Source organism: Lacerta agilis, chromosome 14, assembly GCF_009819535.1.
Source record: "Lacerta agilis isolate rLacAgi1 chromosome 14, rLacAgi1.pri, whole genome shotgun sequence".
NCBI classification, from domain to species: Eukaryota; Metazoa; Chordata; class Lepidosauria; order Squamata; family Lacertidae; genus Lacerta; species Lacerta agilis.
In genome coordinates, this window is record NC_046325.1 from 2,081,893 (window position 1) to 2,095,177 (window position 13,285).

The window sequence follows — 13,285 nt, forward strand, 5'->3', positions numbered from 1 at the left end:
GGGGCCTAGACACACACAACCCCCCCCCCACAAAAAAGAAAAAAAAAAAGAATTGCTGCTAGAGAAATCAGCCTCTTCCTCCTCCGTGCCGGAAATCTGGCTCGGTTGGGACATCATCATTATTTTAAAACGAGAGCAGGGGAAAATAAAAAAAAATGGGGGGGGGAGTATCTGTGGGGTTCAAGGCCACAGGGCCATCTTCAAGGCGGCAGGAGAGGGGGGCAGAGGCTGGATTAATGGGGGGGAAGGGGGGTGTCAAGGGCTTTTCCCTCCTGCTTTTCCCTCCCCACACCGCGCCCCCGAAGGCAGAGCAAGGGAGGCTCAGTTCCACACTTTCAAGAAGCTGTCCCACGAGCCGGTGGCGATGGCCATCCCGTCGTCCGTCACGCCCAGGCAGCTGACGCGGTTGTCGTGGCCGGCGAGGACCCCTGAGGAAAGGGAAGAAAAGGAGGAATTGGGTCGAGGCGGGAGGGGCACCCAAAGGCCATCCAGCCCAGCCCAGCCCCCCTGCTGCCGTGCAGGAACTGGCAGCTGAAGAACCCGTGGCGGGGGCCCACCTAACCTATGCTTAAAAATGCTCCGACGGAGGAGAGAGTCTGCTCCGCGTGCAAAGGGGGCGGAATCGCAGAGTTGGAAGGGACCTCCGAGGGTCATCTAGCCCAACCCCCCCCAGTGCAATGCAGGGGTCATGGCTAAAGGGGGAGGTGCGCATGCATGCTCCCCAGCACATGCGCCTCGGGGTAAGAGGCTTGCGGGAACAGCCTCTCCGGCTCAAATTCCGCACGCGGGAAACTCTGGGACATTTTTCGCTGGTGCTGTGATGGGAAGGTTCCCAAGCAGCATTCTCCCCCTCCTGTGGCTTCTGGGAATTGGTGCTCAGAACCATCGCTGCCTCTGACCGTGGAGTCAAGAGCGGAGCCATTGTGGCTGGGAGCCATCGACAGCCCTTTCTCCTCTCCATGAATTTGCCCAATCCTTTAGAGAGCTATCAGAGTTGGTGGCCCATCGCTGCCTCCTGTGGGAGGGAGTTCCACAGTTCAACTGAGCACCGCATGAAGAAGTTCCCTTCCGTTGTATGTCCCGAATTTTTACAATGCAGGGCAAGTCCAGGGTACTTCAAAGCAACCAGTAGGGGGCAGTAATAAATAATAATAATAATAATAATAATAATAATAATAATAATAATAATAATAATAATAATAATAATAATAATAATTTTATTATTTATGCCCTGCCCATCTGGCTAGGTTGCCCCAGCCACCCTGGGTAAAGCTGGAATGACACTCTCTTTTAAAACTGCCAGGATCAGGCCAGCGGGCCCACCTGGTCCAGCATCCTGTTCTCAGATGCCTGTTATGGGAAATCGCAAGCAGGATCCGAGCGCAAGAGCAGCTCTCCTCTCCTGTTGTTGTTGTCGTTCAGTCGTGTCCGACTCTTTGTGACCCCATACGCCAGGCACGCCCTATCCTTCACTACCCTCTCGCAGTTTGGCCAAACTCCTCTCCTGTAGTTTCCAGCAACTGGGATTCGGGAGAATTTACCAGCTACGAACGTTCCAGCTTGTCAACATCCTTCTTGAATTGTGCACCCCAGAACTGGACACAGGACTCCAGGTGGGGGTCCTGACCAAGGCTGAACAGAGCAGGACTATCGGTTCCCTCGATCCGGACACTAGACTTCTGCGGACGCAGCCGAGAACAGCTTTCGCCTTTTTTTGCCGCTGCATCACACTTGCGACTTTGGGGGGGAGGGAAAGGGGTTTCCCCACCAGGGAGGGATCGCGCCCGGCTCGTTCCCCGAGAGAGACTTGGCAGCGCCACTCCACCGCCCGGTCGCCTTCATCGAGTCCCAGATGTTGCAGTTGAAGTCGTCGTAGCCGGCCAGGAGGAGGCGCCCGCTCCGGGAAAAGGCCACCGAGGTGATGCCGCAAATGATGTTGTCGATGGGAGTACATCATGAGCTCCTGGTCGGCCCGCAGGTCGAAGAGGCGGCAGGTGGCGTCGTCCGGAGCCCGTGGTGAAGGCGTTTCCCGTTGGGGAAGAACTGCGAGGGGGAGAAAGAAGGGGGCATCAGGAGTAGGGCAGGGTGGAGTGTCCTCCTGCTTGTAGAGAGGACGGCGGCAGCAGCGCTTGGCCCTTAGTGGGCGACGACTGGCCCCCAGCGCCCCGCCTCCCATGGCCCCCCGGAGCCCGGCTTCCCTTGGCCCACGCAGCCTTGCTTCCCTTGGCCCACGCAGCCTCACTTCCCATGGCACCCCGCAGCCTCTCTTCCCATGGCCCCCGGAGCCTCTCTTCCCATGGCCCCAGAGCCTCGCCTCCCATGGCCCCCGGAGCCCGCCTCCCATGGCCCCCGGAGCCCCCGCCTCCCATGGCCCCCAGAGCCCCGCTTCCCATGGCCCCCGGAGCCCCCGCTTCCCATGGCCCACGGAGCCCCGCTTCCCATTGCCCCCGGAGCCCCGCTTCCCATGGCCCCCGGAGCCCCGCTTCCCATGGCCCCCGGAGCCTCGCTTCCCATTGCCCCCCGGAGCCCGGCTTCCCATGGCCCCCCGGAGCCCGGCTTCCCATGGCCCCCCGGAGCCCGGGCTTCCCATGGCCCCCCGGAGCCCCGCTTCCCATTGCCCCCAGAGCCCCGCTTCCCATGGCCTCGGGCACCTCCTGCCACTGGACGGTACCAGCCCGTGGTCATTAGAGGAACTTTTTTAGAAACTAGGTGCCCCAATATTTATTTCCTCATTCCTCCCTGTTTCCCTTTTCCTTGTGTGTCCTGTCTTTATTATTAGCCTGCAGGGGACAAGGAGCACCTTATTTTCTGGGAGCCTTTTTGGCTGGAGGGTAGGGCACAAACAACCACATAACAGCCTTTCCAAAAGTTTGTGAAGAAACTGACAGTTCAGCATAGCAGCACCTACAACTGTGGAACTCCCTGCCTATTGAGATCACGCAGGCGCCTTCATTGTGTTCTTCCCGGCGCCTGCTAAAAACTTCCTGTTTGGACCAGCCCGTCTGGATGCTTAGAAAGCCGACACCCGTTTTAACCTGTTTCAGTATTTAACTTTGCGTATGCTTTAACTTCTGTCGCAAATTTGAATTTATTGTTTCATCATTTTTCATTAAACTGTTTTCCCTCCCTCTCTTTTTTTTTTTACAATCAAGCGACATATATGTATTATGAAATAAAATCATAATTGCTCATTACAGGAAACAACTGTTTAGAGAAATCGGTGGCTATTTTGATCTTCCCTCCATCCCTCCCCGTCCCTTTCCCCTTTGCGTGACGTGTCTTTTTTTTTTTCCTTTCTTTCTTCCAGAAGGTTGTAACACCAGCAGCGGGTAGAGACCATCTCGTTTTATTTGTCAGGCCAAGCATGGGAGACTTTCTGGCTGACGAGCAGAGCAAAAAACCCTCCAAATTATTATTAATTGAATTCAGTTTATTATTATTAATTAAATTCTTCAGCCTAGAATCTGCGGGGTCCAGCTCCGAGGGCCTTCTTGGTGGTGGCACCCGCCCTGTGGAACGCCCTCCCAACAGGTATCAAGGAGATAACAACTACATGTCCTTTAGAAGACATTCTGAAGGCAGCCCTGCCTCGGGAAGTTTTTAATGTTTTATTGTGTTTTTATATTTTGTTGGAAGCCGTCCAGATTGGCTGTGGCAACCCAGTCAGATGGACAGAGTATAGCAAAATTATTATTATTATTAACCACACTGCATCCAAAAATCACGGGCAGCTTTACAATGTAAAAACTCAAATGCATAACATAATTAAAATAAAAATGTCCCCTGGTCCGCAGAAAAGACATTTAAAAAGGCCACAGATTGTTTAATCAGCCAAAGGCCTGGTTTAAGGGGAATGTTTTCGCCTGGCAAACTATAGATATGTAAGGAAGGTGCCAGGCCAGCTTCCCTGGGAAGAGAAGCCCACGGATGGGGAGCCACGACAGAAAAGGCCCCGTTCTCGTTTTGCCACCCTCCGCGGCCGCCCCGGCACTCACGCAGACGGCGTTGATGTCGGACTCGTGCCCCGTGAAGGTCTGCCGGCACATGCTGTCCCGGATGTCCCACAGCTTGATGGAGGCATCGCAGGCGCCCGAGACGAAGGTCCGCATGTCGGGGGCCAGAGACAGAGACATGACGTCCCCGCTGTGGCCCGTGAAGGCGGTGGTCTGCTGGGCCCGTCTCAATGTCCCACAGGGCGCTTTGGGGGAGGAGGAGGAGGAGACGCAGAGATCAAGAGAACTGCGGGGATTTGCAAGGGACCCCTAAGGGTCATCCGTCCAACCCCCTGCAGCGCCAGTCAGGTGGGGCACCCTGCTGCCCTGGCACTTTACAGAAGGGCAAAGCAAATAAAATAAAATAATAAAAAATGGGCCCGTCTGAACTGGCCCGAGGCCTCGCCAACTCACCACGTTGTGTCTCCGGAGCTGGTGATGATCTGGTTGTCGTGGAGGAACCGGCAGCAGGAGAGGTAGCCTTGGGAAGGAGAGAGCACAGCAGTTGTGGAGGAGGGAAGCCTTGAGGGCCACATCCCTCTCTGCGCAACTTTCAGAGGGCCAACCACCAGGACTGGGCAGAGTTTTCTTTCTCTACCCTCTGCCCAACGCAACTGCTGATCTGCTTATTAATGACTTGTTGCATCTTAATATATCCTGCGGCTTTTTCCTCCCAAGGCGCCCGCAGGCACGGTTCTCTCCCGCTTGCTTGTTTTAATCCAAACAACACCCCTGCGAGGTAGGCTAGGCTGAGGCCGGGCCCCTCGAGGTCGCTACACCCAGCGAGCTTTGCTCGTGGTCGAGTGTGGGGCATTTGAACCCTCAGAGACCAGGGGCAGCTGGAAGGAAGGGCGTAGAGGAGGCCGAGGGAACCCTCCGCGACAAGGGAGCCTGTGTTCGAAAAGCGGCCAGGGGCTGCCGGCTCTGCAGGCAAGGGGGCGACTTGACTGGGCTCCTGAGCCTCACAGGGGTGCCACAGAAAGAAGGCAGCTGGTCAAGGGAGCCGAGGACTCAGAAAGGGTTGAAAACCTCTGCGTTAAGGTCATTTTCAATTCCTGATCCCGCCTTCTGTGGTGTTAGCTACCCTTCCCAGGTTTGGGGTTGAAAGGTGGGAGGCGGCACAGGGAAAGCAGAATTAAGCACAGTGGTATCTTGGTTCTCAACGCTGAAAACCCGGAGAAAATGTTCTGGTTTTTGAATGTTTTTCGGAAGCCGAACGTCCGGTGCGGCTGCCGGCTATTGTTTCCGGGGCACCTGTACCAATCAGAAGCTGCGCCTTGGTTTTCGAACATTTTGGAAGTCAAAACGGATTTCCGGAACGGATTAAGTTTGGCGTTTTTGTTTTCGAGGCTTTTCCGGTTAATTTGTTTTTTTGCGACTGTGTGGAACCCCAGTTCAGCTACTGATTGATTGTGTGACTGCGTAAATGGATAAAAGACCCCCCAATCCAAACAGCGACCAACGTAAGTGCAGGTAAGGGAAAAAAGCCATTTTTAATTTTTATCATCTGCCTGTTTATTTATAGTACGGTACGTTGGTTATTGCTTTCATTTTATGGATCAGTGGTCTCGTTAGATAGTAAAATTCATGTTAAGGTGTTGTTTTTAGAAGTCTGGAACGGACTAATCCGTTTTGCATTGCTTTCTATGGGAAAGCCCGCCTCAGTTTTGGAACGCTTTGGTTTTGGACGGACTTCCGGAACGGATGAAGTTGAGAACCAAGGTACCACTGCAACCAGCTTGGTTTCGCGAAGGAGGCGGGAGGCGGGCGAGAGCGTGGGGTTTGGGGGAGCAGGAGTGGGGAGCCCCTCACCCGTGTGCCCAGGGAGTTCCCGGCTGACCCGGACGTTCCCCTTCCCGGGTCTTGAGGCTGTAGATGGAGCAGATGTTGTCCAGACCACCGCAGGCCACGTAGTTCCCAGAAGGGCGTAGGCACAGGTCATCACCCACGACGACCTCAGAGGGATGGCGTGGACCTTCGGGAAGACGGAAAACGGGGTGCGTGAGACACAAAAAAACAGGGACCCCAACCGATCAGCATCACCCCTTTCTCCCTTCTTAAGTACCGTATTTTCCCGTCAAAACAAAACAAAAAATTCCTTCCAGTAGCACCTTAGAGACCAACTATACGACAAAGGTCCGTATAGTTAAAGCTAGGGTTTTCCCAGTAGTAATGTACGGAAGTGAGAGCTGGACCATAAAGAAGACTGATCGCCGAAGAATTGATGCTTTTGAATTCTGGTGCTGGAGGAGACTCTGAGAGTCCCATGGACTGCAAGAAGATCAAACCTATCCATTCTGAAGGAAGTCAGCCCTGAGTGCTCACTGGAAGGACAGATCCTGAAGTTGAGGCTCCAGTACTTTGGCCACCTCATGAGAAGAGAAGACTCCCTAGAAAAGACCCTGATGTTGGGAAAGATGGAGGGCACAAGGAGAAGGGGACGACAGAGGATGAGATGGTTGGACAGTGTTCTCGAAGCTACCAACATGAGTTTGGCCAAACTGCGGGAGGCAGTGGAAGACAGGAGGGCCTGGTGTGCTCTGGTCCATGGGGTCACGAAGAGTCGGACACGACTGAACGACTGAACAACAACAAAGTTTGGTATCTGAAGAAGTGTGCATGCACACGAAAGCTCATACCAAGAACAAACTTAGTTGGTCTCTAAAGGTGCTACTAGAAGGAATTTTTTATTTTGTTTTGACTATGGCAGACCAACACGGCTACCTGCCTATAACCAGAAATGCGATCAATAGCTCTCATTCCTGCACTGTGGCGGATTGGACTAGATGCCCCTTTGCGTCCCTTCCAATGCCACAATTCTATGATCCCATAAATCCGCAACATCTGCAAAGCCACACGGGGTCCCTGTGCCTGCCTTACAAGTTACCATAAGGATTGGAAGTAAATTATAAACGGGAAGTGCTTGGCAGTGTTCTCCTAAAGGGTAAAGGGACCCCCTGACCGGTAGGTCCAGTTGTGGACGACTCTGGGGTTGCGGCGCTCATCTCGCTTTCAGGCCAAGGGAGCTGGCATACAGCTTCCGGGTCATGTGGCCAGCATGACTAAGCTGCTTCTGGAGAACCAGAGCAGCGCACGGAAACACCGTTTACCTTCCCGCCGGAGCGGTACCTATTTATCTACTTGCACTTTTGACGTGCTTTCGAACTGCTAGGTGGGCAGGAGCTGGGACAGAGCAACAGGAGCTCACCCCATCGCGGGGATTTGAAACCGCCAACCTTATGATCGGCAAGCCCTAGGCTCTGTGGTTTAACCCACAGCGCCACCCGCGTCCCACGAGCCCAGATTTTGAACATTATTCCACAGTGAAAGAAACCTAGTCTTATACACAGAAAAGTACGGTAATCATTATTATCAGCAATTATCATTGTGAAATAATATATTCTGTTGATTGGGGGGGCAGTGTGATTTATTTACTTCATAAAATTTGTGACCCTTTTTTCTTTTTTTTAAAACCGCGCTTCAAAGCAGTACGAAAAGGATACAGTGAATAAAGTGATCGCTAAGGAAAAACGACTTTAAAAGCTTGCGAAAAATTTAACCAGCCATACATAGCAGCTAAAAGTCATGCCGGTTTTCTAAATGTCTGAGGGCCGGGCCTGCCTAAACCCGAAACGCTTTCGGCAAAAGGAGGGTGAAGGGAACTGCCGGATATCACCAAAGGGCAGAAAGGTAGATAGTGAAAGGTGACATGATGGGAGAAAAGGATGCACTGGAGAGAGAAAAGGTTCCGTCCCTCTTTTTCGTAACACTGGAATTTGCGGGCATCCAATGAAGCCAATCGTTGGAAGATTCGGGAAAGATAAAAGAAGTCCACCTTAAAACTGTTAAACTGTGGAACTCCCTGCCACAGGAATTGAAATTTCAGCCTTCACGGCATAGGAAAACGGCCAAGTAAACAGCTCTCTAAGGTGATACTGGAAGGATTTTTTTATTTTTTGTTTTGTTTTGAAGGTATTAACTGATATGCATGAAATTTCGGATATAGCTATGCTGTGGTACCAAGTGTTACGTGCGTGATCCGTTCCAGGTCGCGCCACGTAACCCGGGCATATGTAACATCAACGAACAAAAGGAAAAAGAAAAAACCCAGAAGTTTGCGAGTTCTTGCGCTTCTGGGCATGCACGAAGTGCGCAGACCGCTTCTGCGCACCCGCGCTCCGTGGAGGACTTCCAGGTCGCGGAGGTCCGTGACTCCAACGTACGCAACATGAGGTATGACTGTATAATCCCTAGTGTAGTAAGATAAGACCTTTGGAGCTGGCATTTAAAAAACAAGTTTTTAATGAACTGCCCTACCCTATGCAAAACGAAGGTGCCAGGAGAGCCCTCCCTTGGGAGAGCTTGCTGCAAGCAGGGAGCCACCACCAAAAAGGCCCCGCTCTCATACTGCCACCCTCCAGGCAGTGAGAAGGGCCCCGGGTGACGCTCGCAGAGTCCCCTGGGGCCAAGTAACGGGGCCCACTGACCGCCACACAGGCCTTACCTTGTTTGTGGTGTAGCTGTCCCAAATGATCAGTTTCCCGTCTTGGGAGGCACTAACCAGCAGCCTGCAAGGGTGGGAAGAGAAAGAATGCAGGAGGCCTGAGGTGGGTGGGTCTCAGAGCCAGATAGAGGGTCCCAAGTTGCCCAGGGGCAAGAGGAGACCTCTTCTGCACGCCCATCCCTACCTCTCCGAACAACACAGGGATTATGGGACCAAGCCCACTGGCGTCCACTGAGCTCAGTATTGTCCATCCAGCCCTGCCAGTAGATGCTACAGGAGATCAAACCTGCAACCTTTTGCATGGCAGGGGGGTTGGACTCAGGGTGGATTTGATTTAAATCAAATTGATTTAAATCCCGATAAAAATCACTAGTCTGTAAGACTTGATTTAAATCATTTTTTTTTACAGAAAGATTCATTCCCGCTGGTATAATCTTATATTTACAACCAGATGAAGGTTTCATTTTTGGAATAATAAATTTTCAGAGTAGTTTTCACAGTTACATCAACAATTGCTGATTTGGTTAAACCATTGGAAATAAATAGATAATTATGAAATTATTGTGAGGTTTAATAAGTTAACTGTTTATATTTGGGCAACTTTTCCGCTGTCCTTCATTGGAAGGAGAAAAAACATTCATTTCCTTAGTAACAATTTAAACGATCTATTTAACTAAAGCAACGACATTACAGCATATGTATCCATGTTTGTTAACTGTTGTGGTTAAACAATTAAAAAAAAAACAAATTAGACTGAGTTTTAGCACATGTGAATAACTTAAAACAAAGCCTTATTTCCTGATGAATAGCCTTTGGACTATATATCATATACTGCAACTTAAATAGAAAACTAACATTAGAAAGATTTTTTCCTCCAAAACCATTTTATTTTAAAAATCCCATTTAAATTTTAAAAATGCGATTTAAATTCAAAAAATCAAATTAAATTTTTTTTATAAAAAAAATCATTGATTTTTATCCACCCTGGGTGGACTAGATGGCCCTTGGGGGTCCCGTCCAATCCCACAATTCCAAGGGGCAGCTTTGCTCTCACCTGGAATCTGTCCCCCAGTGCATGGCGTAGATCTTCGCCAGGTGACCCCGTAACGTGCGCCTCGTCCGCATCTGGATCCGGCCCACCGGATCGAGGCCAGCTGTGATCTGGGGGGGTGGGGAGAGAAAGAGAGGGGTGGTGGGGGTCAAAAGGCAAAAAAGCCCCCACCCCCAGACGGGAGGAATGCCTCCCCGCAACCTCCAGAGACTCTCGCCTGCTTCTTCCAACAACATCTCAAAGTGGGGGAGGAATTAAGGGGCAACAGCCACCCCAAAATATATTCGAGGGGGGGGGATTTCGCCTCACCTGGGTCAGGGTGGAGTCCCCACATGCTTTCCTGGCGTCCTGCGGGAAGGGAAAGGAAAAAGATAGAGAGAGAGCGCAGGGTGAGTGCAAAGTCTCAGAAAAGAGAGAAATCTTGAGCCTGCACCCTCAATGAGGGCTAGCAACTTGGCCGGCGTTCTCACCCTGATCTGGTTCCGCAGCTGTTCCGCCTCCTGCCTCAACTGCTCCAGTTCGCTCATGGTGGATTTGGGCGCGGGGGGGGGGGGCCTGGCCAGCAGCCCCTCTCAGCTGGCCGCAATCCTGTTTGTCGGGGGGGGGGGAGAGAAGAGGTGGTTGCATTTGTTTGTTAATAATAATAATAATAATAATAATAATAATAATAATAATAATAATAATAATATATTATTTGTACCCCGCCCATCTGGCTGGGTCCCCCCCAGCCACTCTGGGCGGCCTCCCACAGATATTAAAATACATACACTGCCAAGCAGGTTCAGGGGGTTGGGGGTACATGACCTCTGGGGTTCCCCTCCCGACTCTACTTCTTAAGTCCTGGGTCGCCTTCTCCTCCCAGGAGGCCAAAGCGCCTTGGCTCACTGGGGCAGAACTAAGAACACCCCGTCCCCGGGTGACTGCACCTTCCCCCCCCCCATGGTCACCCTGCAGTTGCCAAAGCCCAACGGAGAACGATTCTGCTTGCAAAACTGCTTCGTACGGTCTTCCCTGCGCAAGCAAATAGCTGTACCCATTTTACAGAGGGAGGCAGGGGAAAGTAGAGGTCCGGAATCGCCACCGCTTTGCCCAATGAGCTACACTGCCAGGGAGGCAGGTGCTGGTTTTCAAACAGGGCTGCATCAGCTTGGCGATGGGGTGTGCAAAGCCCCATACAGCTTCAGGGGGTCGGCAAGGTCTCCGGAAATATCGCCGTTGTGCACCCAACCGATCCTGCGCTTAGTGAGAGAGGGCCTTCCTGCAGGTAAGCCTGTTATTCGCAGGTCCGCCCTCTACAATTTAGGAGCCTGCAAGGACCTAACCTTTGGAACTGCCTGCCACTGCACGTCACGCAGGCGACTGGCCAAGAGGACTGGAGGCAGTAAAATGCTTCTGGGTCCCAGTTGCTGGAAACTCAGAAATGTCAAGAAACAAGTCTTTTTAAGATTAAACACCAGCTCAGCCGGTAGAGCAGGAGACTCTTAATCTCAGGGTCGTGGGTTCGAGCCCCACGTTGGGCAAAAAGATCCCTGCATTGCAGGGGGTTGGACTAGATGACCCTGGGGAGCCCCCACCTGCTTAACGCCATGTGGCTTCGCCCTCTGCCCAATATTTGATTTGGAGGATAGAGACCCCGCCCAAAAAACAATGCAGGGGGCAGCAAAGCAGAGGTGGCTTTGCTCCTCCCGGAAAGCAGAAACTCCCCCCCGCCCCCCCAAATAAACCAAAAATGGTGCGCAGGGAGGGGAGCGCAGGAAAGGCAGGAAAAGAAAAAGGCGGCTGGCCTGACTCGGAGGCAGAGAGCAGAGACTCTCGGCAGCATTGCTCAAACCCACCGGCCATTTTACGGAGGGGAGGTGGAGGCAGAGGTGGCCCTCTCTCTCCCCGCCCCTTGGGAAAGCCAAATAAAAGAGAGGGGGTCATGTTGTCGCCATGGCAACCGGACCCCCACCGCCACCTCCGGCACAAAACACAGTGCGGCGGTTGCCTTGGCAATGGGATGTGGGGGGAAAAAAGCCCAGAGACCAAGATGGATTTGGGGCGGAGATGGAAGGAGCCGTCAGCCGAGCTCCCAAATAAATCAATGGGGTGGTGGGTGGTGGGAAAAGGGGTGCGCTACTGGCTCAGAGATGCCCCCACGGTGTGGGCACAGACAGAGATCTGCGGGCTCGCCTTAATCTCCAATCTCATTTGCTTCGTTAGAGAAAGTGCATTAGGCCCGAAATAAATAAACAAGTGAGCCAAATCTCCTCGCAAGTGTAAACGAGATTACAGAGGGATTACGGAGGATGAGTCCCCTGCAGCCTGGGAAAAGGAAGCTGGGCGTTTCGTGGGTTAAAAGGCAGAGGAAGCAGGACTCCTGGGTTCCAGGGGTGGGTGGGTGTGTCTCAGAGCAGGGGTTCTCCGAAGGATCAGGAGGAAGGGACCCCGGAGCATCCCGGGCGCTGAGCCAAGCCACAGTGCCCTCCCGGTCGCGATCAAAAGCCTTTGCAGCACAAAGGCGCGCGCTCGGTGGGGGTCCAGCAAGGACGCCTGTTTTTTCGGACCCCCTCCCGACGGTGGATCAGGAGAGAGCGGGGTGCGCAGGGCTCTGATCTCCCCAGCAGAAGCTTGTAAGGAGCGTTGCTCAGCACTAACAACGCATCGCTTCCAACCTGTTTTGATTTTTCTAAAATTAAAAAAAAACCGGGCGCCGCTCTAGACATCTCGAACTACAACTCCCACCAGCCCTGACCGGATGAGGCCAACGGCCCCTCTAGCCCAACATCTCACAGCGACTGACCAGATACTCGCAATGGGAAATCCCCCCCCCCCACGGACACACACCCCAAGCAGGATCCGAGTGCAAGAGCATCGCTCTCCCCTCTTGCTGGGGAGTCGGAGGTAGATTTCTCCTAGGAGTGGAGGTTCTGCTATTGCAACGGATTCCGCAAAGGCCCACCTGGTCCGCCAGCAGCCTGCTCTCAGAGTGGCCAGGCAAATGCCCCGAAGGGAGGCCCATAAACAGGACCCGAACACAAGACACTTGCAATTTTCAGAAGCATTACTGCCTCTGATTGTGAAGGCAGAGGACAGCCATCCTGGCTAGTAGCTGCCAACAGCCCTCTCCTCCTCCGTGAATTTCTCCAATCCCCTTTAAATCGCCCAAGCTGGTGGCCGTCCCTACCTCCTGCAGCAGCGAGTTCCACAGATTTGCCAGGTGACAACGACAACTACTTCTTGGCTTGCAAACCAAAACAACACAGGTTCCCCCCCCACCACCTTATCCGTGAGTTAGGTGTTCCCAATTGTGGGGCGGGCTTTGCCCTTCTTTATCGTCCATTATTATGTATTTAATTCCCACCCTCTAAGGTCCCAGGTCGGGTTAAAACACAACATTGGAAACAGTTCGCTGGAAGTTGTGCAGTGAAGGTGTCAGGCTCTCTGGGGAGGAAGTATCACAGCTCAGGAGCCACCACTGAGAAGGCCCTATCCCACCTAATTTCTTAGGGGGCGAGGAACTACCAAGAGGGCCCCCTCCGCTGATCTCAGTACCCAAAAAGGTCTGTAGGGAAGGAGGTGGCCTCTGATAGGGCTCTGCTTGAACTCCCTGGATCAGGCCCAGAAACAAGCTGGCAACCAGCGCAGCTGTTTTAGAACAGGGGGGGTTACATGAGATCTTAAAAGGGAACCCTTGCCAGGAATCTGACAGCTGACGTTTCAGAGTCGTCTTCAAGGCTGGCCCCAGGTTGAGCGCTC

General features: G+C 52.7%; 1 protein-coding gene across 1 annotated transcript; it reads right to left on the minus strand.

Annotated features, from left to right (window-relative positions):
• Positions 1–286: 286 nt before the first annotated feature.
• GNB2 (G protein subunit beta 2) lies at positions 287–10,135 on the minus strand. The gene is given in 14 exon segments (XM_033170087.1): positions 287–428; positions 1,818–1,941; positions 1,943–2,008; positions 2,011–2,043; positions 3,996–4,172; positions 4,174–4,198; positions 4,407–4,473; positions 5,805–5,844; positions 5,846–5,916; positions 5,919–5,967; positions 8,497–8,560; positions 9,551–9,657; positions 9,857–9,895; positions 10,018–10,135. Coding segments are annotated over 14 exon segments (1,026 nt in total). The 5' UTR covers positions 10,075–10,135; the 3' UTR covers positions 287–321.
• Between the last annotated feature and the right edge of the window lie 3,150 nt (positions 10,136–13,285).